Source organism: Haplochromis burtoni, unplaced genomic scaffold, assembly GCF_018398535.1.
Source record: "Haplochromis burtoni strain Fernald_Lab_line unplaced genomic scaffold, NCSU_Asbu1 Contig_618, whole genome shotgun sequence".
Lineage (NCBI taxonomy): Eukaryota > Metazoa > Chordata > Actinopteri > Cichliformes > Cichlidae > Haplochromis > Haplochromis burtoni.
Genome location: NW_024582979.1, coordinates 158,792 through 184,594, shown reverse-complemented (window position 1 = coordinate 184,594; position 25,803 = coordinate 158,792). Strand labels below are relative to the sequence as shown.

At 39.1% G+C, this 25,803-nt stretch overlaps 1 protein-coding gene and 1 long non-coding RNA gene across 3 annotated transcripts in view; one reads left to right on the top strand and one right to left on the bottom strand.

Moving 5' to 3' along the window:
* tlr5a (toll-like receptor 5a) overlaps positions 1 to 25,803 on the top strand; it is a gene marked incomplete at its 3' end in the record, with an annotated part of 38,877 nt that extends 13,074 nt beyond the window's left edge. For both annotated transcript variants that reach the window (XM_005949079.3, XM_042214842.1), the window contains 3 exon segments: positions 20,531 to 22,805; positions 24,532 to 24,620; positions 25,284 to 25,803. In XM_005949079.3, the coding sequence (XP_005949141.1) occupies positions 20,531 to 22,805; positions 24,532 to 24,620; positions 25,284 to 25,529 (2,610 nt within the window).
* Positions 3,116 to 4,295, bottom strand: LOC121812490. The gene is made up of 3 exons (XR_006053088.1): positions 4,081 to 4,295; positions 3,850 to 3,913; positions 3,116 to 3,454 (listed from the first exon to the last, which is right to left on the bottom strand). It is a non-coding gene; the product is annotated as an uncharacterized LOC121812490 (long non-coding RNA).

The following is a 25,803-nucleotide window of genomic DNA, read 5'->3' as shown; positions in this document are numbered from 1 at the left end:
CTTTCTGAAAACTGGTTATCCAGCTTCTTTAGTAAAGCAGCCTCCACCCACCGGTAGTCCCTGTTGCTAAAACAGATAAACGCATCATACCTCATCTCATCCACAAGAGGCATCAGTTTGGGGCCCTTGAGAACCCTGCTGATGATCTTTTTGTAGATGATGAATATTTGTCCTCGGAGACGAGCGTAAATGATTCCAGTAAGAAGGACAATAATGATGAGTGAGGCAGAAAAAAGGAAGACAGCAAACTTTAGACCTTGGACTGCCTGTTCGGGATCCGTCTCACATGGTTCGATGATTGTGGAGTAATTCAGCAGAGGAAGGCCCTGGAAAGCAGCTGGAAACTCGCATCTTAAGTCTTCAATTGGGCTCAAAAACGTGACATTAGTTGTGTTCAGCCACTCCAGGAAGTTCCCCAGATTGCAGTCACAGTGAAAGCGAGTTGCTGACAGACTGAGAATGCTGAGAGACTGAAATGTCATAGGGTCGGGGGAGGCTAGGAAGTTGTTTGAAATATGGAGCCATTTCAGGCTGATGGGAAAAACATCTGGCTGCAAAAAGGTCAAGGCATTGTACGAAAGGTCCATCTCTATGATTGAGCTGAGACCCCTGAAGATCCCATTTGGGAGGGTCGTGAGTGAATTAAGGCTTATATTTAAACCGATCAGATTTTCAAGATGGTCAAACAAGTCGAGGCACTGCCCCTGTGCCCAAATTATCTGCAGGGAACTATCATGAAGATCTAGCACTTTCAAACTGTTATTAAAAGGTTCAAACACATAGTTTAGTTTGCACCACTTGATGATGTTGTCGCCATAGAATAAAACCCGAAGTCTCGGGAAATAAGTTAAAATGAAAAATACATCCTCCATATTTGTTAATCTATTTTCTGAAATATCGACATGGATACTGTTCATGGCCAAGTCATCAATTCCATTGCGAGATTTCAACTTATTATCTCTCAAAAACAGATATTCTAAATTTGGTAGTGATGTAGGAAAACCCAGTTCTCGCAGTGAGTTTGATGCCAGATCTAAATACTGTAAGTTAGGGAGACCGCTGAATGCTTTGTATCCCAAAACACCAATGTGGTTTTGGGACAAGTCCAATATCCTAAGTTCTCTCAGATTGGTGAATGTGTGAGCATGTATTTGTCCTAAAAGGTTGGATGACAAGTTGAGTATTAGTAAATGATCCTGAAGACCATCAAAAGCATTTCTGTTAATCTGATTGATTCTGTTTAGTGAAATATCGATCTTCTTTGCATCTCTTAGATGACTGAACACGGCACTCTGCAAAGCAAATATGCGGTTGTTAGAGACATCCAAACTTTTCACTGCACTGTTTTTCAGGCCTTCAAATGTGTTTTTATCTGGATCTGGGAAGTTCTCATGTGAAAACCCTTTGCCCAAGATTCCAGAGTATTTAAGATGAGAAATCGGAGTCCCTTCTAATGCTTTGAAAAACTGCCTTGTTTCGTTCACATTTAGTCCACTGGAGGTTAAATCGAGAATATCGAAGGCTAGCTCTTTGAAAGGGTTCCCACAGTTTCCCCATTCATCATTGTGGTATAACTTGTTGGAGTCCAAGTTCAGGAGCTCAAACCTTTTACCCCTGAAACTTACAAGATCTTCTTCACATATGTTTTCGATCTTATTTAGTTTGAGTTTCAGCTGCGTGAACTTTCTGAATCTTGAAAAGAACGGACCTGGCCGCAGTCTCGTTATGTTGTTGAACGAGAGATCAAGGACTTCCAAGGACAAAAGTGGTTCCAGATAGCTTTCTGATAGTATGGAGTCTGTCAGACTACAATAATACAAAGACAGGTTTTGTAAATTGAACAGTCCTGCAAATGCCCTCGGCTGCAGTTTGAGGCCCAGATTAGAGCCGAGCATCAATTCTGTTAACTTTCTCTGCCCAAGGAAAGCGTTGTTCCATATGACGAGTGTTTGATCCTGACTTTCAAGATTTAATACTTGCAACTCCTTGAAGTCTCTGAGCGAGGTGCTGTTAATCTCACTGATGTGGTTACTCTGCAGATAGAGGTGGGTGATGTTGTGGGGCAGAGCAGGAACCCAGTAGTGGTTCTGAAAGCCACACCAGGCTCTTTGTCCCCTCAAACGGCATGTTTGGTAGGATACTGTTACCTGCAGATGGGAGGGTTACATAACAAAAATCAAGCGATGAAGTCAGCAAAATTACATGTGAAATTATTTAGTAAGAAAAAACAAATCAAAGTCAAAGCTTCATTTTCATGATTAGTAGCGCCCAAAATGTTTCTGTCATAATACATAGGGCTGCCACAAACGATTATTTTGATAGTCGACTAGTCACCGATTATTTTTGCGATTAGTCGACTAATCAGATCATCATCCATTGGACGTAAAACGTACAGCTTATTGCACCAGCAGCATCTGCTCTTATATAACTATCATTAGCTTACAGCTTTAAGTGTTTAAGGTATGTGCTAACTAAAAATAAAGACAAGATGATAGTTTATTAAATTTTAATGAAATTTGCAGATTGTTTCGGTGAAGTTTAATAAACTCCTTGCTATCTAAAATATAACACACTGTAAAATCTAATTAGTTCACAGAACTCAAAAAAATAAACTCGTTGCCTCAAAAAATTGAGTAAAGTTTACTTAAGATGACTAAGTTAGGGCAACTTATTCACTTGAGTACACTGTACACCTTGTTAGTTCCCAGAACTCAAAAAAACTATGTAAACTCGTTGCCTCAAAAAAACTAAGTAAAGCTTACTTAAGATGACTGTTAGGACAACTTATACATTGCAAGTCTGCAGTATTAAGAATAACTTGATATTTCTGACTGTACAATACTAATTGTTTACCTACTGACAAACATTTCAAGTTCAACTAAATGAAAAAACAATTTGTGGTAACCTGAATATGATTAAAAATAATTAACAACACTTTTTGTAATGATGTTAAAATCAGCCCAACTTTTATTTTCAAACACAACAAAGTATAACAGCCAACATACTGGACACTGTTCTGCTGAACAACAAACAATTATATTGCCATCACTGTTATAATCTTACAATGAAACAAAGTCTCAGATGTAATTATTCTGAAAATAAGTTTAGGCCTACCACAAGTTTGTTTTGTACTTACTTATATAATCAAAATAAAATATTTGTTGTTCTGTCACAAGTGCAGTCTCTGATTTAAACAACACATTTGTTTTTCATTCCAACACAGGAGCTGGAATGTTGTAATGTTTTAAGGATGCTTGTTTCCAGTCCAGGCATTACTGCTGAATGACTGTCATGGATCGAGGTGATCCAAATGTAGGTGCAGAAGAAAGTCTTTAACTTCCCTTAAGTACAGTGGCAGTGGATGTGGGTTGGAGATGCAATGAGCTTGAACCTGCAGGCGACCATCTTCACTGACCACACCATCTGTGACGGAGGACTCATCTCTCCTGGTGTCCTGCAAGCAAACAATCATATTTTTTGGAACATGAACTTAATTGCTTTCTTAAAACATTTTTTCTGCATTTGGTATAAAACAGACTCCAATTTAGACAATCTCAGGCTCCCTCCCCACCGGAGAGGTGACATTCAATGTCCCAATTGTCAGTCTGGATAGCCGTGACCACCACCCAACACACAATAATGTCATGAAAGCATCATTTTAAAAAGGGCTATGCAAACATGGCCAATAACTTTCATTCTAATGATGTGCAAAATGATTTGGGCACAAAACAAATTTTGCTGTTAGAAAACTTGCAGACTTCACTATATACAGTGTAGACCCTCTAAACTAAGTTTGGGGATGTGATCTTTCAAGAAATGCAGACAAACTGTTGTTGTTTGTTTACTTACACAGCATGTCTTGTAGAATTAACTGGAGTCACCAGCAACAGCATAGTGCAGTCATATCTCAAGTCTAATAACAGAAGACAGGAAAAGATCAGTAAGAAACAACTTCCCCAAACCAAAGCACAAATAAAACAATAAGTAAAACAGGCTGATCTAAAGTATGATTAAAGTTCAGCCTGATTAATATAAATGTCACTGACAGTTGCTAATATATTGGAAAACCAAAATACTTACTGATGTCTTTCTGTCCAACAGCAGGAGTGCTGGTCCCGAGCCTCAAAGACAGTAAGAAGCAAGCAGAGGGAGAAAAAACAGAACATTTTTCAGAAGTTGATTTGATCCTTAATGGCTTCCACAGATTCAGTAACGCAAGTGGTGGAGGCCAGCAGGTGGATGAAGGAAAAGGGACGCAGAAGGAAAAGAGACCCGAGGCGGCCGCCGGTCCAAGTGTGAACTGAACTTCAGGTAAGAAGTTATGACCTGCAGTCTCTCTGGGTCAGATATGAACCAAGTTTAGGTGGAGTTTATTTTCGTTATTCTGACTTTTTCCGTACTGCGTGCTAGCTAGCATGACGGAGTTTCTATACAGCTGGGTGGTGCTATGAGTGTTGGGAAGGTTACTTTTAAAATGTATTCCATTACAGATTACAGATTACATGCCCCAAAATGTATTCTGTAACGTATTCCGTTACGTTACTCAATGACAGTAACGTATTCTGAATACTTTGGATTACTTAATATATTATCATGCTTTTTACAACAACGTGAATGTACTATTGCTGTGTGATTTATTACTATTACTGAAGGTCCGCGACTCCGAACTGTAGTAAAGGGACCTCTGACTAATACGGCGGGGTCCCTGTCGGCTCGTAGCCGAAAAAATATGGAACGCCAGGACTGCCATAATGAATTAATTAAATACACCATTAAATAATTAATTAAATGTGGCAATAATTAATTAAAATTGGAATTAATTAATTAAATAAATAGTTATGACACATGTAATTAATTAATTATTGACACATTTAATTAATTATTTATGTATTTCACATTTTAATTAATTATTGACACATTTAATTAATTATTGACACATTTAATTAATTATTGACACATTTAATTAATTATTTATGTATTTCACATTTTAATTAATTATTGACACATTTAATTAATTATTGACACATTTAATTAATTATTTATGTATTTCACATTTTAATTAATTATTGACACATTTAATTAATTATTGACACATTTAATTAATTATTTAATGATATATTTATTTATTTCATTTTGGCAGTCCTGGCGCCTGGCTCTCATCATGAAATAATTTTATCTGTCAGCCTCACCCATCAAACTCAGGGGGCGGGGTTAACGCTGCCCATGCAGCTTCTCTAACATTTGATTGGTTGCCGTGCAAAGTAAGTCAAAACAGGTCGATCCTAGATAATCGATTGCTTGTGTAGACTTGGGGCAGCCAGGTATCCCAGAATGCAGATCAAATCACAGGCAGCAATGGTGGTGGTGTAGTTTTAAAATACCCCGTTTTTCTGTCACCAGCTACACTTTTAACAGTGTTTTAGCCGCGAATGTCGCGACGTATGTCTGGTCAGGTTGTCAACATAGAACATGTTTGCAAAAGTGCTCAGATGTTTTCAGAGATTTCACTAGCTCTGCTAACAATTAGCATGCAGAGTGCACCGAGGGGGTTACGTTAACCGGTTTGTTTACATATTCCACTCTCCGTGTTCCACATGTTGCATTCGCAGATTCTCATTTTCACCGAACGATCGTCTCTTTCCGCCTGGTCTTGTGTCTCTGTGCTTCTGTAACATAAAGAACGAGCTGACATTTTTCTCACGAAACCAGCGATCAGCTCAACAGACCCTCAGTTTACCTGCATGCATCCTCCTCCTCATCTGTCAGCTGTTTAACACCTGCTGCTAATTCAAGAAACACGCCTACGTTACCTGGTGATAGTCACAGTTTAACTGGGCAGCCGGTGCTCGATATAAAGCAATGTCAGCGCATTTTTCTGCACAAGATAAGTAAATATAGTGTTTTCCCCGAGCGCAGAGCTGCTGGAGCTTGTTTCCTTACAGAGCACTTTATAGGCGAACAGCTTCATCAGCGGCTGATGTCCAATCACCGGCACACAGTGTTAGGATGCCTGGGTCGTCGACCCAGGGCTTTTGAGTTTATATTATTTATACTGTCTAGTTTTTGGTTTCTTTGAGTTCTATCTAATGGCTTATGTCTCTGTCTTCTTTAGTTGCTCTGTCTCCCCTATCACCTGCATCCCCTTGTCTAGTTCGTGTCTATGTGTATCTTAAGTTCCTATATCCCCGTGTTCAGTCAGTGTTTGTGTCTGCCCTGTTCCCACGTCTCTGTTCCCTTTTGTTATAGTGCCTGCCCGTGAGTCTGTGTTATGTTTCCTGTTTTACTTTGAAAGTCCATGTCTGATGTTAATGTGTCTGGTTTTGCTTCCCCCTTGTCTCGTTAGGCCTGATTTGCCCCAGCTGTGTTTCCCTCCTGTTACCCATTCCCTGATTGCTCCCTCTGTGTATTTAAGCCCTGTGTTTCTTGGTGTCTGTGTCGCGATCTACCGTTTACTTTGCTGTGTGTTTTGCCTGTCCACCGGTGTAAGTTTATTTTGAGGTTTTTTCCAGTTATGTCATGTTTGCGTTCAGCATTAAAGCTGTTTTTGTTTAAGTTCTGTCTCCGGAGTCTGCACCTTGGGTCCTATTCCTGCCTGCACACAGCCACACCTAACACACAGCTTTGAAACCTCAGCTGAGTTTTAGCTCTCAGTGGTTAAACGCTGGACTTCATTCACTCAGGTTCTGTCTGTCGGGTCACATTTACTTCGCTGTTTTATTTACAACTGAGCAAATCGGTTTGGCTGAGGTTAAAGTTACGTTTCATAACTGCATAGTTTCACAGACGTTTAATGGTTCACTGGCACATGTGTTAGACTGAACTATCATCTAAATATCATCTGTTTTTTAATAGTTATTCAACTGTATTCTAAGCACCAGCTGTCTGTTAGAATGTGATTTTTTTCTCTCTCTGTTGGCAGAGGTATAAAAATGCGCAGGAAAATCTGACGTGCATGGCAAACTTCACCGACGATATTTAGGGAGGAATAAACACACATCAAACATAAATGAACCATTTGCCTGTCTCCATAATTGAGAGCATTTTCTCTTCTTATGTCAACACTCTCTCTCTCTCTCTTTTTTTTTTTTTTTGCTTTTTCGGTCATGTTATGTTTACCTGTCAAAGGCTTGTTACAAACTATGAAACACATCGTGCAGACTTCTGGATGTTAGAAGAAAACTAATACTGCTCATGAAGGAGACTAAAGGCAGGAAGGTGTCCTTTAAAACTAAACATGTTAATAGGACCTCCCTATTTATATCATAGTTTATGATATAGCACGTGTATTTCAGTAATAGCCTGCTGAGGCCACTATACGTGCTGGCCTCATATCAAATGTGAAGGCAGACTGAGTCTATGTTTGACGTTTTTTATATCTAATCTTCCTTTTCAAACATTTAAACAGCAGCGAGTCTGCAGCTGAGGGAATACAAACTCAAATTGTCGGAACAGGTTTGCTCGTTTCTTGGATTCATTTGGTGATTTATTAAATGTATAACTGTTATTCTAATCTGCTGCTGAGTCTCTTACACTTTTCTTTATGCTGTATATTTTCACGTCTCTGGAATAGTTGGAAGTTAGATAGTCAGCTGGGAAACTTTGTGTTAACTCATGGAGCTGAGGATATCGTGGATATGCTGACCTCGCTGCGTGGTGTACAGAGCGAGGTCAGCATGATTAATATTCACAATAAAAATATTAGCCGAACATCATGAAGTCTGTATGTGTTTCATAGTGTCGAACAACCTTTGTACAGTTAAAGCCAGCAGTTACTACATGACAGAAACACCAACGTTATCTCTTTTATGCGTTTATACACAGGTCACGCTGATTACTGAACAAAAACCCAAAGATCAGATGTTAAACAGATTTATTTGCTCTCTCTCCTCCTTAAACATGTTTTTAATGTTAGTTATAATTCAGAATTGGCGACTGAAACACGTAGGACACATAAGAACATCAGGAAATAAAACACCGATAAATATAACCTCAGTAAAAGAAGTCAGCGGGGGTTACTACAGCTGTGTACCGGGGCCTGCGCTTTGTCGGTGGGATTGCTTGCGAGGCGAGCGGGTCTATCCCACGCTTTGCCGTGAGACTGGGCAGACATCTCCGAAATCATCGAAGCACTTTTGCAAAGAGGCTGTATCTTGACAAACCGACCAGACACATGAAGATTAAACCACTACATTCTCGGCTAAAAAAATATTAAAACGGTATTTGGTGACACACAAACAGGGTTTTTCAAAGCTCAGTTCTGTTAGCTTCCACATGCCGGTTGTTGTGTGCTAGAAACAATGGCCACCAGGCCAAAGCAATGGTTTTGACTCGATCAGCGTTAACCCCGCCCCCTGAGTTTGATGGGTGAGGCTGACAGATAAAATTATTTCATGATGAGAGCCAGGCGCCAGGACTGCCAAAATGAAATAAATAAATATATCATTAAATAATTAATTAAATGTGTCAATAATTAATTAAATGTGTCAATAATTAATTAAAATGTGAAATACATAAATAATTAATTAAATGTGTCAATAATTAATTAAAATGTGAAATACATAAATAATTAATTAAATGTGTCAATAATTAATTAATTACATGTGTCATAACTATTTATTTAATTAATTAATTCCAATTTTAATTAATTATTGACACATTTAATTAATTATTTAATGGTGTATTTAATTAATTCATTATGGCAGTCCTGGTGTTCCATAGAAAAATAGCTTTACTTTGTTGTGTGGGTCAACTTTTCTTGCGAGAGACAGAGAGAGGCGTTGAAAGGCTGCTCCAACGGAACTTATTGTTTTCGGAGGAAAACACGAACACGGTGTACAGTCGAGTCTTAATAGCTTACTTACAGCTGGGCTCGTCAGGCACTCTTCTTGGCTGCAGTGGTTATTATTATATTTACATGCTTCCAGCTCCCGTTTTTCCTCGATGACAACTCGTACCTTTCCACTCCCCTTTTTCTCCCTCCTCGCGCTCACAGACCCATAACGTGTATGGCAGTCCATTCTCCCTGCAACACGGACTACACTGCCCATGATGCTACATTCTTTAGAGCTATGCTTGTAGCATTCTGCCTGTTAGCTTAGCACAACAACAACGAAAAGGCGCTCTCTCACCCAGGAAACACACAGTCGCAGAGAGAGAGAGAGCGTCGCCCTGTAACCATGGCAACCGTAACGCTGCCGCCTGGAACAACAGAACGTAGCTGTCAAACAAAACCCAAACAGTCCTGACCCGCGACAAAATGAAACAGGAAAGTACCGCAGTGTAATCCATTTATTTCAACAAAGTAACTGTATTCTGAATACCACCTTTTTAAACGGTAACTGTAACGGAATACAGTTACTCATATTTTGTATTTTAAATACGTAACGGCGGTACATGTATTCCGTTACTCCCCAACACTGGTGCTATGTTACTGATGTTGAACTTTATTTTGTTCATAAGTTATTAGAGTTGCCAACCGTCCCGTCTGGTATTCAGAGAAAATATTACGCGTTTCTTATTGAGGTGAAAAGGAACAGTTTGTCCCGTAATTCAGCTACAATGAAAAAGGCACAAAGCTGGAGTTATTCTGTGTCTTTGCTGCACAGCTGCCTCTTCTTCTCTCATTCTCCCCCCTCCCTCTCCTGTTTCTACTTCAATCATGAAACTGATCAATGATCAGCTGATCGGCTCTCTTGTTTGTTTATCGCTCACTTTGCGCCAGAAAGAGGAAACCAGCGGATGTCGCGCTAAACAACAGCAGCACGTTTAAGCTTGATCAGCTGTTGTTAGAATTTATTTAATATTAATTTCTAGTATCAGCTGATGTTTGCTGGAGCCACAGCTGTAAAGCTGCTGGTCATGATATGGTTTGGATATGTGGTGAGAGGGAAACATGAAGATGAAACCAGGAGATGTCCTTACTGAATCATCAGAGCTGTGATGGAGAAACAGGTTTACCTTTTAGGTGACATGAATGAGTTGAAGTTATGAACTGTTTCTGAGAGACAAATAACACCAGGATCCTTTTCTAAGCAGCTGACAGCTGGTAACTGTGCAGGGGCGGGTCTAGCAAAGTGTTGCCAGGGGGGCATGTAGGGCATTAACAGGGAGAGGGGGGCACAAAGAAATACTTTTCTTTCTTATTCTCATTTAAAATGTCTCGCTTTTAAAAAATAATTATCTGAATCTTACAACAAACGATTGATAGATTGATGCATATATACCATCAGAACAGTGAACATCACTGTCACAACAGTGTTTGTTTTCATTCAAAGGCTTTATGATTTTTCCTATAATGGTGGGCCGGTCTCTAGTCAAAATGCCCGGGCCGATTTTCTGTCCCAGTCCAGCCCTGTATGCAGCTCATCTGCAGTCTGGTGTTACCTACATCTTCCTATTCAGAAGGCAGAATTTCTGAGTTCTGAGTACAATCGAAAGCACCACGACTGCAGTTTTTGTGTTGGATGTAAAAGGCGCACATGACGCTGTGACGTAGGCTAGAATCATGGCAGCAGTCAATGACGGTCCAGGCGTGGGATTTCTCTCGTGGAAATGTGCACATTATCTTTTCCTTTCTATTGGTAGGTGGCACAGTGCACTGTGGCAAGTAAGCAAGCTAGAAGACTGGCAAAGTTATGGAAGCAACACATTAACAAGAGAATTCTGAGTAAAACCAAAGTTACTTTCCCTAGTAACTAGTTACTTTGAAAGTAACGAGTAACTTGAAGTAACTGAGTTACTTTTGATAGAAGTAACTAGTAATGTAACTAAGTTACTAATTTAAAGTAACTTACCCAACACTGTTTATATGTAACATAATGTTTCTTATGATTCAACTGTGGAATTTAACTTAATTCTTTAGAAGGACAAGCTATATTACTTTATTCTCAAGTATAAAGCCAACCTAGACTTTAACCATTTAACAGGCCACTAATCTGGATTATAGCTTTCACAACAAAACTTGTTTTTAAACACATTTTTAACAAAATAAATACTATTGTTATTATTATTATTTAAAATGTAATTAAACAGAAAAGTGGTTAAATATAAAAGCAGTTTGCTTATGTTGTTAAAGAAAGGCTAGATTTGACATTAATAGATGCCACAGATGTTCAAAAGCTGCCACAAAGTATGAAAAAAAATGGACGTCTCCGAAAACGGAAGCATTTTGCAAATATGTGAATTTTGATAAATTAAGAGATATTGAACTTTACACAGCTACATTCTCGCCTGAAAATATCTTAAAAGGTTATTTTGTGACCCAGAAAGGGTAATCTGGGGAAAAGGAGGATCGCATTTGTCGGTCGCAGTTGTCGGAGCCTGTGCGTACTTGTAAGCGCGGCAATGGCGGAGGAGCGCGGCTAAAAAACGTATTACTTTTTCTGGGTCACAAAATAACTTTTAAGATATTTTCAGGCGAGAATGTAGCTGTGTAAAGTTCAAGTATCTGCTCGATTTATCAAGACATCACATATTTGCAAAAATGCTCTAGACGTTTTCGGAGACGTCCATTTTTTTTTTCATACTTTGTGGCAGCTTTTGAACATCTGTGGCATCTATTAATGTCAAATCTAGCCTTTCTTTAACAACATAAGCAAACTGCTTTTATATTTAACCACTTTTCTGTTTAATTACATTTTAAATAATAATAATAACAATAGTATTTTTTTGTTAAAAATGTGTTTAAAAACAAGTTTTGTTGTGAAAGCTATAATCCAGATTAGTGGCCTGTTAAATGGTTAAAGTCTAGGTTGGCTTTATACTTGAGAATAAAGTATATACAGCTTGTCCTTCTAAAGAATTAAGTTAAATTCCACAGTTGAATCATAAGAAACATTATGTTACATATAAACAGTGTTGGGTAAGTTACTTTAAATTAGTAACTTAGTTACATTACTAGTTACTTCTATCAAAAGTAACTCAGTTACTTCAAGTTACTCGTTACTTTCAAAGTAACTAGTTACTAGGGAAAGTAACTTTGGTTTTACTCAGAATTCTCTTGTTAATGTGTTGCTTCCATAACTTTGCCAGTCTTCTAGCTTGCTTACTTGCCACAGTGCACTGTGCCACCTACCAATAGAAAGGAAAAGATAATGTGCACATTTCCACGAGAGAAATCCCACGCCTGGACCGTCATTGACCGCCGCCATGATTCTAGCCTACGTCACAGCGTCATGTGCGCTTTTTACATCCAACACAAAAACTGCAGTCGTGGTGCTTTCGATTGTACTCAGAACTCAGAAATTCTGCCTTCTGAATAGGAAGATGTAGGTAACACCAGACTGCAGATGAGCTGCATACAGGGCTGGACTGGGACAAAAAATCGTCCCGGGCATTTTGACTAGAGACCGGCCCCATTATAGGAAAAATCATAAAGCCTTTGAATGAAAACAAACACTGTTGTGACAGTGATGTTCACTGTTTTGATGGTATATATGCATCAATCTATCAATCGTTTGTTGTAAGATTCAGATAATTATTTTTTAAAAGGAGACATTTTAAATGAGAATAAGAAAGAAAAGTATTTCTTTGTGCCCCCCTCTCCCTGTTAATGCCCTACATGCCCCCCTGGCAACACTTTGCTAGACCGCCCCTGCACAGTTACCAGCTGTCAGCTGCTTAGAAAAGGATCCTGGTGTTATTTGTCTCTCAGAAACAGTTCATAACTTCAACTCATTCATGTCACCTAAAAGGTAAACCTGTTTCTCCATCACAGCTCTGATGATTCAGTAAGGACATCTCCTGGTTTCATCTTCATGTTTCCCTCTCACCACATATCCAAACCGACATCATGACCAGCAGCTTTACAGCTGTGGCTCCAGCAAACATCAGCTGATACTAGAAATTAATATTAAATAAATTCTAACAACAGCTGATCAAGCTTAAACGTGCTGCTGTTGTTTAGCGCGACATCCGCTGGTTTCCTCTTTCTGGCGCAAAGTGGCGATAAACAAACAAGAGAGAAAAGCCGATCAGCTGATCATTGATCAGTTTCATGATTGAAGTAGAAACAGGAGAGGGAGGGGAGAGGATGAGAGAAGAAGAGGCAGCTGTGCAGCAAAGACACAGAATAACTCCAGCTTTGTGCTTTTTCATTGTAGCTGAATTACGGGACAAACTGTTCCTTTTCACCTCAATAAGAAACGCGTAATATTTTCTCTGAATACCAGACGGGACGGTTGGCAACTCTAATAACTTATGAACAAAATAAAGTTCAACATCAGTAACATAGCACCAGTGTTGGGGAGTAACGGAATACATGTACCGCCGTTACGTATTTAAAATACAAAATATGAGTAACTGTATTCCGTTACAGTTACCGTTTAAAAAGGTGGTATTCAGAATACAGTTACTTTGTTGAAATAAATGGATTACACTGCGGTACTTTCCTGTTTCATTTTGTCGCGGGTCAGGACTGTTTGGGTTTTGTTTGACAGCTACGTTCTGTTGTTCCAGGCGGCAGCGTTACGGTTGCCATGGTTACAGGGCGACGCTCTCTCTCTCTCTGCGACTGTGTGTTTCCTGGGTGAGAGAGCGCCTTTTCGTTGTTGTTGTGCTAAGCTAACAGGCAGAATGCTACAAGCATAGCTCTAAAGAATGTAGCATCATGGGCAGTGTAGTCCGTGTTGCAGGGAGAATGGACTGCCATACACGTTATGGGTCTGTGAGCGAGGAGGGAGAAAAAGGGGAGTGGAAAGGTACGAGTTGTCATCGAGGAAAAACGGGAGCTGGAAGCATGTAAATATAATAATAACCACTTCAGCCAAGAAGAGAGCCTGACGAGCCCAGTTGTAAGTAAGCTATTAAGACTCGACTGTACACCGTGTTCATGTTTTCCTCCGAAAACAATAAGTTCCGTTGGAGCAGCCTTTCAACGCCTCTCTCTGTCTCTCGCAAGAAAAGTTGACCCACACAACAAAGTAAAGCTATTTTTCATGGAACGCCAGGACTGCCATAATGAATTAATTAAATACACCATTAAATAATTAATTAAATGTGCAATAATTAATTAAAATTGGAATTAATTAATTAAATAAATAGTTATGACACATGTAATTAATTAATTATTGACACATTTAATTAATTATTTATGTATTTCACATTTTAATTAATTATTGACACATTTTTAATTAATTATTGACACATTTAATTAATTATTTATGTATTTCACATTTTAATTAATTATTGACACATTTAATTAATTATTGACACATTTAATTAATTATTTAATGATATATTTATTTATTTCATTTTGGCAGTCCTGGCGCCTGGCTCTCATCATGAAATAATTTTATCTGTCAGCCTCACCCATCAAACTCAGGGGGCGGGGTTAACGCTGATCGAGTCAAAACCATTGCTTTGGCCTGGTGGCCATTGTTTCTAGCACACAACAACCGGCATGTGGAAGCTAACAGAACTGAGCTTTGAAAAACCCTGTTTGTGTGTCACCAAATACCGTTTTAATATTTTTTTAGCCGAGAATGTAGTGGTTTAATCTTCATGTGTCTGGTCGGTTTGTCAAGATACAGCCTCTTTGCAAAAGTGCTTCGATGATTTCGGAGATGTCTGCCCAGTCTCACGGCAAAGCGTGGGATAGACCCGCTCGCCTCGCAAGCAATCCCACCGACAAAGCGCAGGCCCCGGTACACAGCTGTAGTAACCCCCGCTGACTTCTTTTACTGAGGTTATATTTATCGGTGTTTTATTTCCTGATGTTCTTATGTGTCCTACGTGTTTCAGTCGCCAATTCTGAATTATAACTAACATTAAAAACATGTTTAAGGAGGAGAGAGAGCAAATAAATCTGTTTAACATCTGATCTTTGGGTTTTTGTTCAGTAATCAGCGTGACCTGTGTATAAACGCATAAAAGAGATAACGTTGGTGTTTCCGTCATGTAGTAACTGCTGGCTTTAACTGTACAAAGGTTGTTCGACACTATGAAACACATACAGACTTCATGATGTTCGGCTAATATTTTTATTGTGAATATTAATCATGCTGACCTCGCTCTGTACACCACGCAGCGAGGTCAGCATATCCACGATATCCTCAGCTCCATGAGTTAACACAAAGTTTCCCAGCTGACTATCTAACTTCCAACTATTCCAGAGACGTGAAAATATACAGCATAAAGAAAAGTGTAAGAGACTCAGCAGCAGATTAGAATAACAGTTATACATTTAATAAATCACCAAATGAATCCAAGAAACGAGCAAACCTGTTCCGACAATTTGAGTTTGTATTCCCTCAGCTGCAGACTCGCTGCTGTTTAAATGTTTGAAAAGGAAGATTAGATATAAAAAACGTCAAACATAGACTCAGTCTGCCTTCACATTTGATATGAGGCCAGCACGTATAGTGGCCTCAGCAGGCTATTACTGAAATACACGTGCTATATCATAAACTATGATATAAATAGGGAGGTCCTATTAACATGTTTAGTTTTAAAGGACACCTTCCTGCCTTTAGTCTCCTTCATGAGCAGTATTAGTTTTCTTCTAACATCCAGAAGTCTGCACGATGTGTTTCATAGTTTGTAACAAGCCTTTGACAGGTAAACATAACATGACCGAAAAAGCAAAAAAAAAAAAAAAAGAGAGAGAGAGAGTGTTGACATAAGAAGAGAAAATGCTCTCAATTATGGAGACAGGCAAATGGTTCATTTATGTTTGATGTGTGTTTATTCCTCCCTAAATATCGTCGGTGAAGTTTGCCATGCACGTCAGATTTTCCTGCGCATTTTTATACCTCTGCCAACAGAGAGAGAAAAAAAATCACATTCTAACAGACAGCTGGTGCTTAGAATACAGTTGAATAACTATTAAAAAACAGATGATATTTAGATGATAGTTCAGTCTAACACATGTGCCAGTGAACCATTAAACGTCTGTGAAACTATGCAGTTATGAAACGTAACTTTAACCTCAGCCAAACCGATTTGCTCAGTTGTAAATAAAACAGCGAAGTAAATGTGACCCGACAGACAGAACCTGAGTGAATGAAGTCCAGCGTTTAACCACTGAGAGCTAAAACTCAGCTGAGGTTTCAAAGCTGTGTGTTAGGTGTGGCTGTGTGCAGGCAGGAATAGGACCCAAGGTGCAGACTCCGGAGACAGAACTTAAACAAAAACAGCTTTAATGCTGAACGCAAACATGACATAACTGGAAAAAACCTCAAAATAAACTTACACCGGTGGACAGGCAAAACACACAGCAAAGTAAACGGTAGATCGCGACACAGACACCAAGAAACACAGGGCTTAAATACACAGAGGGAGCAATCAGGGAATGGGTAACAGGAGGGAAACACAGCTGGGGCAAATCAGGCCTAACGAGACAAGGGGGAAGCAAAACCAGACACATTAACATCAGACATGGACTTTCAAAGTAAAACAGGAAACATAACACAGACTCACGGGCAGGCACTATAACAAAAGGGAACAGAGACGTGGGAACAGGGCAGACACAAACACTGACTGAACACGGGGATATAGGAACTTAAGATACACATAGACACGAACTAGACAAGGGGATGCAGGTGATAGGGGAGACAGAGCAACTAAAGAAGACAGAGACATAAGCCATTAGATAGAACTCAAAGAAACCAAAAACTAGACAGTATAAATAATATAAACTCAAAAGCCCTGGGTCGACGACCCAGGCATCCTAACACTGTGTGCCGGTGATTGGACATCAGCCGCTGATGAAGCTGTTCGCCTATAAAGTGCTCTGTAAGGAAACAAGCTCCAGCAGCTCTGCGCTCGGGGAAAACACTATATTTACTTATCTTGTGCAGAAAAATGCGCTGACATTGCTTTATATCGAGCACCGGCTGCCCAGTTAAACTGTGACTATCACCAGGTAACGTAGGCGTGTTTCTTGAATTAGCAGCAGGTGTTAAACAGCTGACAGATGAGGAGGAGGATGCATGCAGGTAAACTGAGGGTCTGTTGAGCTGATCGCTGGTTTCGTGAGAAAAATGTCAGCTCGTTCTTTATGTTACAGAAGCACAGAGACACAAGACCAGGCGGAAAGAGACGATCGTTCGGTGAAAATGAGAATCTGCGAATGCAACATGTGGAACACGGAGAGTGGAATATGTAAACAAACCGGTTAACGTAACCCCCTCGGTGCACTCTGCATGCTAATTGTTAGCAGAGCTAGTGAAATCTCTGAAAACATCTGAGCACTTTTGCAAACATGTTCTATGTTGACAACCTGACCAGACATACGTCGCGACATTCGCGGCTAAAACACTGTTAAAAGTGTAGCTGGTGACAGAAAAACGGGGTATTTTAAAACTACACCACCACCATTGCTGCCTGTGATTTGATCTGCATTCTGGGATACCTGGCTGCCCCAAGTCTACACAAGCAATCGATTATCTAGGATCGACCTGTTTTGACTTACTTTGCACGGCAACCAATCAAATGTTAGAGAAGCTGCATGGGCAGCGTTAACCCCGCCCCCTGAGTTTGATGGGTGAGGCTGACAGATAAAATTATTTCATGATGAGAGCCAGGCGCCAGGACTGCCAAAATGAAATAAATAAATATATCATTAAATAATTAATTAAATGTGTCAATAATTAATTAAATGTGTCAATAATTAATTAAAATGTGAAATACATAAATAATTAATTAAATGTGTCAATAATTAATTAAATGTGTCAATAATTAATTAAAATGTGAAATACATAAATAATTAATTAAATGTGTCAATAATTAATTAAATGTGTCAATAATTAATTAAATGTGTCAATAATTAATTAAAATGTGAAATACATAAATAATTAATTAAATGTGTCAATAATTAATTAATTACATGTGTCATAACTATTTATTTAATTAATTAATTCCAATTTTAATTAATTATTGCCACATTTAATTAATTATTTAATGGTGTATTTAATTAATTCATTATGGCAGTCCTGGCGTTCCATATTTTTCGGCTACGAGCCGACAGGGACCCCGCCGTATTAGTCAGAGGTCCCTTTACTACAGTTCGGAGTCACGGACCTTCAGTAATAGTAATAAATCACACAGCAATAGTACATTCACGTTGTTGTAAAAAGCATGATAATATATTAAGTAATCCAAAGTATTCAGAATACGTTACTGTCATTGAGTAACGTAACGGAATACGTTACAGAATACATTTTGGGGCATGTAATCTGTAATCTGTAATGGAATACATTTTAAAAGTAACCTTCCCAACACTCATAGCACCACCCAGCTGTATAGAAACTCCGTCATGCTAGCTAGCACGCAGTACGGAAAAAGTCAGAATAACGAAAATAAACTCCACCTAAACTTGGTTCATATCTGACCCAGAGAGACTGCAGGTCATAACTTCTTACCTGAAGTTCAGTTCACACTTGGACCGGCGGCCGCCTCGGGTCTCTTTTCCTTCTGCGTCCCTTTTCCTTCATCCACCTGCTGGCCTCCACCACTTGCTAATGTTACTGAATCTGTGGAAGCCATTAAGGATCAAATCAGCTTCTGAAAAATGTTGTTTTTTCTCCCTCTGCTTGCTTCTTACTGTCTTTGAGGCTCGGGACCAGCACTCCTGCTGTTGGACAGAAAGACATCAGTAAGTATTTTGGTTTTCCAATATATTAGCAACTGTCAGTGACATTTATATTAATCAGGCTGAACTTTAATCATACTTTAGATCAGCCTGTTTTACTTATTGTTTTATTTGTGCTTTGGTTTGGGGAAGTTGTTTCTTTACTGATCTTTTCCTGTCTTCTGTTATTAGACTTGAGATATGACTGCACTATGCTGTTGCTGGTGACTCCAGTTAATTCTACAAGACATGCTGTGTAAGTAAACAAACAACAACAGTTTGGTCTGCATTTCTTGAAAGATCACATCCCCCAAACTTAGTTTAGAGGGTCTACACTGTATATAGTGAAGTCTGCAAGTTTTCTAACAGCAACATTTGTTTTGTGCCCAAATCATTTTGCACATCATTAGAATGAAAGTTATTGGCCATGTTTGCATAGCCCTTTTTAAAATGATGCTTTCATGACATTATTGTGTGTTGGGTGGTGGTCACGGCTATCCAGACTGACAGTGGGACATTGAATGTCACCTCTCCGGTGGGGAGGGAGCCTGAGATTGTCTAAATTGGAGTCTGTTTTATACCAAATGCAGAAAAAAATGTTTTAAGAAAGCAATTAAGTTCATGTTCCAAAAAATATGATTGTTTGCTTGCAGGACACCAGGAGAGATGAGTCCTCCGTCACAGATGGTGTGGTCAGTGAAGATGGTCGCCTGCAGGTTCAAGCTCATTGCATCTCCAACCCACATCCACTGCCACTGTACTTAAGGGAAGTTAAAGACTTTCTTCTGCACCTACATTTGGATCACCTCGATCCATGACAGTCATTCAGCAGTAATGCCTGGACTGGAAACAAGCATCCTTAAAACATTACAACATTCCAGCTCCTGTGTTGGAATGAAAAACAAATGTGTTGTTTAAATCAGAGACTGCACTTGTGACAGAACAACAAATATTTTATTTTGATTATATAAGTAAGTACAAAACAAACTTGTGGTAGGCCTAAACTTATTTTCAGAATAATTACATCTGAGACTTTGTTTCATTGTAAGATTATAACAGTGATGGCAATATAATTGTTTGTTGTTCAGCAGAACAGTGTCCAGTATGTTGGCTGTTATACTTTGTTGTGTTTGAAAATAAAAGTTGGGCTGATTTTAACATCATTACAAAAAGTGTTGTTAATTATTTTTAATCATATTCAGGTTACCACAAATTGTTTTTTCATTTAGTTGAACTTGAAATGTTTGTCAGTAGGTAAACAATTAGTATTGTACAGTCAGAAATATCAAGTTATTCTTAATACTGCAGACTTGCAATGAATAAGTTGTCCTAACAGTCATCTTAAGTAAGCTTTACTTAGTTTTTTTGAGGCAACGAGTTTGCATAGTTTTTTTGAGTTCTGTAACTAACAAGGTTGTACAGTCTGTACTCAAGTGAATAAGTTGCCTTAACTTAGTCATCTTAAGTAAAACTTTACTCAATTTTTTTGAGGCAACGAATTTACTTTTTTTGAGTTCTGTGAACTAATTACATTTTACAGTGTGTTATATTTTAGGTAACAAAGAGCAGATGGCTGAGTTTATTAAACTTCACCGAAACAATCTGCAGATTTCATTAAAATTTAATAAACTATCATCTTGTCTTTATTTTCAGTTAGCTACCTTAAACACTTAAAGCTGTAAGCTAATGATAGTTATATAAGAGCAGATGCTGCTGGTGCAATAAGCTGTACGTTTTACGTCCAATGGATGATGATCTGATTAGTCGACTAATCGCAAAAATAATCGGTGACTAGTCGACTATCAAAATAATCGTTTGTGGCAGCCCTAATTTATCAAGACATTGCACTAATCATGAAAATGAAGCTTTGACTTTGATTTGTTTTTTCTTACTAAATAATTTCACATGTAATTTTGCTGACTTCATCGCTTGATTTTTGTTATGTAACCCTCCCATCTGCAGGTAACAGTATCCTACCAAACATGCCGTTTGAGGGGACAAAGAGCCTGGTGTGGCTTTCAGAACCACTACTGGGTTCCTGCTCTGCCCCACAACATCACCCACCTCTATCTGCAGAGTAACCACATCAGTGAGATTAACAGCACCTCGCTCAGAGACTTCAAGGAGTTGCAAGTATTAAATCTTGAAAGTCAGGATCAAACACTCGTCATATGGAACAACGCTTTCCTTGGGCAGAGAAAGTTAACAGAATTGATGCTCGGCTCTAATCTGGGCCTCAAACTGCAGCCGAGGGCATTTGCAGGACTGTTCAATTTACAAAACCTGTCTTTGTATTATTGTAGTCTGACAGACTCCATACTATCAGAAAGCTATCTGGAACCACTTTTGTCCTTGGAAGTCCTTGATCTCTCGTTCAACAACATAACGAGACTGCGGCCAGGTTCGTTCTTTTCAAGATTCAGAAAGTTCACGCAGCTGAAACTCAAACTAAATAAGATCGAAAACATATGTGAAGAAGATCTTGTAAGTTTCAGGGGTAAAAGGTTTGAGCTCCTGAACTTGGACTCCAACAAGTTATACCACAATGATGAATGGGGAAACTGTGGGAACCCTTTCAAAGAGCTAGCCTTCGATATTCTCGATTTAACCTCCAGTGGACTAAATGTGAACGAAACAAGGCAGTTTTTCAAAGCATTAGAAGGGACTCCGATTTCTCATCTTAAATACTCTGGAATCTTGGGCAAAGGGTTTTCACATGAGAACTTCCCAGATCCAGATAAAAACACATTTGAAGGCCTGAAAAACAGTGCAGTGAAAAGTTTGGATGTCTCTAACAACCGCATATTTGCTTTGCAGAGTGCCGTGTTCAGTCATCTAAGAGATGCAAAGAAGATCGATATTTCACTAAACAGAATCAATCAGATTAACAGAAATGCTTTTGATGGTCTTCAGGATCATTTACTAATACTCAACTTGTCATCCAACCTTTTAGGACAAATACATGCTCACACATTCACCAATCTGAGAGAACTTAGGATATTGGACTTGTCCCAAAACCACATTGGTGTTTTGGGATACAAAGCATTCAGCGGTCTCCCTAACTTACAGTATTTAGATCTGGCATCAAACTCACTGCGAGAACTGGGTTTTCCTACATCACTACCAAATTTAGAATATCTGTTTTTGAGAGATAATAAGTTGAAATCTCGCAATGGAATTGATGACTTGGCCATGAACAGTATCCATGTCGATATTTCAGAAAATAGATTAACAAATATGGAGGATGTATTTTTCATTTTAACTTATTTCCCGAGACTTCGGGTTTTATTCTATGGCGACAACATCATCAAGTGGTGCAAACTAAACTATGTGTTTGAACCTTTTAATAACAGTTTGAAAGTGCTAGATCTTCATGATAGTTCCCTGCAGATAATTTGGGCACAGGGGCAGTGCCTCGACTTGTTTGACCATCTTGAAAATCTGATCGGTTTAAATATAAGCCTTAATTCACTCACGACCCTCCCAAATGGGATCTTCAGGGGTCTCAGCTCAATCATAGAGATGGACCTTTCGTACAATGCCTTGACCTTTTTGCAGCCAGATGTTTTTCCCATCAGCCTGAAATGGCTCCATATTTCAAACAACTTCCTAGCCTCCCCCGACCCTATGACATTTCAGTCTCTCAGCATTCTCAGTCTGTCAGCAACTCGCTTTCACTGTGACTGCAATCTGGGGAACTTCCTGGAGTGGCTGAACACAACTAATGTCACGTTTTTGAGCCCAATTGAAGACTTAAGATGCGAGTTTCCAGCTGCTTTCCAGGGCCTTCCTCTGCTGAATTACTCCACAATCATCGAACCATGTGAGACGGATCCCGAACAGGCAGTCCAAGGTCTAAAGTTTGCTGTCTTCCTTTTTTCTGCCTCACTCATCATTATTGTCCTTCTTACTGGAATCATTTACGCTCGTCTCCGAGGACAAATATTCATCATCTACAAAAAGATCATCAGCAGGGTTCTCAAGGGCCCCAAACTGATGCCTCTTGTGGATGAGATGAGGTATGATGCGTTTATCTGTTTTAGCAACAGGGACTACCGGTGGGTGGAGGCTGCTTTACTAAAGAAGCTGGATAACCAGTTTTCAGAAGAGAATCTTTTTCACTGTTGTTTCGAGGCCCGAGACTTCCTGCCAGGTGAGGATCACCTTTCAAACATCAGAGATGCCATCTGGAGCAGCAGGAAGACTTTGTGCATTGTCTCTAAGGATTTTCTTAAAGGTACTGGACTTTGATTAAGATGCTTTGCTATGCCCTTAAATAGGCCGTTACAGCAGGAAAACCCTGCAACGGGGTAGGGAACGTTGGTCCTCGAGGGCCGGTGTCCTGCAGGATTTAGAGCTCACCTTGGGTCTCCACACCTGAATCAAATGATTAGTTCATTACTGTGGCCGGCTACTGTGGCCGGCAGACTGTGGAATTCTCTTCCTCAGAACTTAAGATCTGCTGATTCACTGATTACTTTTAAAAAACAGCTAAAAACACATTTTTTTAAAATTGCATTTTGTTAACTTTTGACTGTACTTCGTCTTTTTAATATGTGTCTATACCTTGTAAAGCACTTTGTGATCTCTTATCTAGAAATGTGCTATATAAATAAAATTTTACTTTTACTTTACTTACTTCATTACCAGGCCTCTGGAGAACTTCAAGACATGTTGAGGAGATAGTTTAACATTTAAATCAGCTGTGTTGGATCAAGGACACATCTAAAACCTGCAGGAAGCCTGGAGTTCCCTACCCCTACCCCCCAACAATGTAGCTGAATTAAAACAGTTCTATAAAAAAGAGTGGGACAAAATTCCTCCACAGCCGTGTAAAAAATAGCCTCATTGCTAATTATCACAAATGCTTGACTGCAGCCAATTATTAGATTTAGGGGCAGACACTTTTTCTGCATAGAGCCAGGCAGGTTTGGATAGGTTTTTAAAAGATTTTAGCTTTAACAAATGAAATTATTTAAAAACTGCATTTCTGTATTTGCTCGGTTAACCTTTCTCTTATATAAAAATATGTGTCATCTAAAACATAAGTGTAATAATTAAATGGACTTCCCGATTCAAATCGAATTTCGTTTGACTAAAGCGATATCGATTCATTAAATCCTGAATCAATTTTTAAATATAAATGCATTTTGCCAGAAACGCCAGAAGCTCAAGTTAAAGCTTCTCAAAACAATTTAAACATCTGCCAAACAGTTAAAAATGCAAATGATTAAAGAGCAGGTAAACGGGAAAAGGTGTAAAGCACAAAGCGCAGATTCCCCCCGTTCACCCGCCATCCACCCACCCATATGTGGACACGCCGCCGAAAGGCAGTGTCTCACAGATTCTGAAGCTGCAGGTTTCGTCATGAAGTCCCTCTTATTTTGCAGTTTTGCTTCCAGTGTATTGATAAATGATCATAATTATAGTATTTCTGACTGTCTGAGTCAAAAAATGAGTGAAATAATGAATGAAACAGAATCTGGGATTGAATCGAATCAGTTATAGAAATCACTGACGATGCCCAGCCATACTGGTTTAACATGAAGGATGCTCGGGAAAGATGGAGGTAGGAAATCTGCTACGGCGAGCCCTGAGAGGATCAGCAGAAAGAATGATTATTAATGCTAAGCTAACCATCTATTGTAATGTATACATGGCTGACGTTGTACTGATGGTAAGCTAACCACCTAGTCATTGTAACTCATGTTGTAAACAAATAGAAATGGAATCAGCACTGCTGTCTCTTCTTCCTGTATATAAAACAACAGACGTGTTGCATTTCTTAATTTAAACTGCTAGCATGCTAAGTAGTGCCATAGCTAATAAGGCTTTTATTTTCACTTTCTTCATTACAGTAAAATAATTGCATGTGGGCTAAATACTTCCTTATTTTAAAAAAATGTAAGTTCATTAGATCATTTAAACATGAGCAAAATTACCACAATAGTTTCTCTTTGCAGATGGCTGGTGCTTGGAAGCGTTTACTTTAGCCCAAGGCCGGATGCTGGAGGAACTGACGAATGTCTTAATTATGTTGGTGGTAGGGAAGGTGAGTATGAGCTGTTAACATAACAACAGCAATAATATATTATCCACTAAGTGTTTGTATGTTTTTATCGTGTAAAAAAGCGTTATTGTAATAGCTGAGTTAGTTTTGGTCACCTGTAAAATCTATTCAGTGTTCACTAAGCTGTAGCTCTAATTTCCAACGTGTTGAAATACAATATATTTTTTGCAACTAAATGATGATTTATATCACTGAGTGTGTAAATCAGTGCGAGCTGCCACGCTCGCATATAAAAGTTATGTGACCAGTTTTCAATGTAAAATATAAATTACAGCCGATTTAAATGGTAACCAAAGTCATGCTTTAGGTCTGAGAACTGTGTGTGGCAACAGGTTAGCAGATAACTGAAAGTCCTGTACAAACCTGGTAGGTGTCGGACTGCATGCAGATTTCAATTAACCTCGCCTCTGCCAGTGCGCCTGTGGCTACAGTGTAGCATCACCAGTGTGTGAATGGGTGGATGACTGAACGTGTAAAGTGCTTTGGAGTCCTCAGGGACCAAGTAAAGCGCTATACAAATACAGGCCATTTACCACTTTTTTTTTTGCTTTCCACAAAGCAGAAAACTGGTGATGTTGATTCTTACTCAATTCATCCCAAACATGTTTCAGTTTTTGACTTAAAACTCCTACATTGCATCCAAAGGTGGCTCACTACCAGCTGATGAAGTGCAATGCAGTCAGAGCTTTTGTCCAGAGGAAAGAGTACCTCACTTGGCCAGAGGACCCTCAGGATATGGAGTGGTTTTATGAACGTCTCATCTCAGATATACTCAAAGACAGTAAGGTGGAAAAGCTCAAAGAGGACAAGCCTGAGCCCGGGGGGCCTGAAGTTCAGCCGGAGAGCCACGACGGGATTAATGCCGAGAACATAAAAGAAACTTCCATGTGAACTTTGTTTCTGCTGCTGTTTAGGAAGCCTACTGTCCTGTGAAAATGAAAACTGGTGGCTTTGTAAAACGCAGCAACAGATTCAGCAGACCTTGTGATGCAAAGAGAAGTCCAAGAATGCTTAAACAATGGTACAGTTCTTGGATTTAGAGCAGGTGCATCTATACCAAACATAAAGCCCATGGCTGGAATCAGCCCGGCAAAGACTCCAAGCTGACCCACTTGATTGCTTTGCAATTTATTAAGGAAGGCATAGACTTTGGACCTTTAACTTT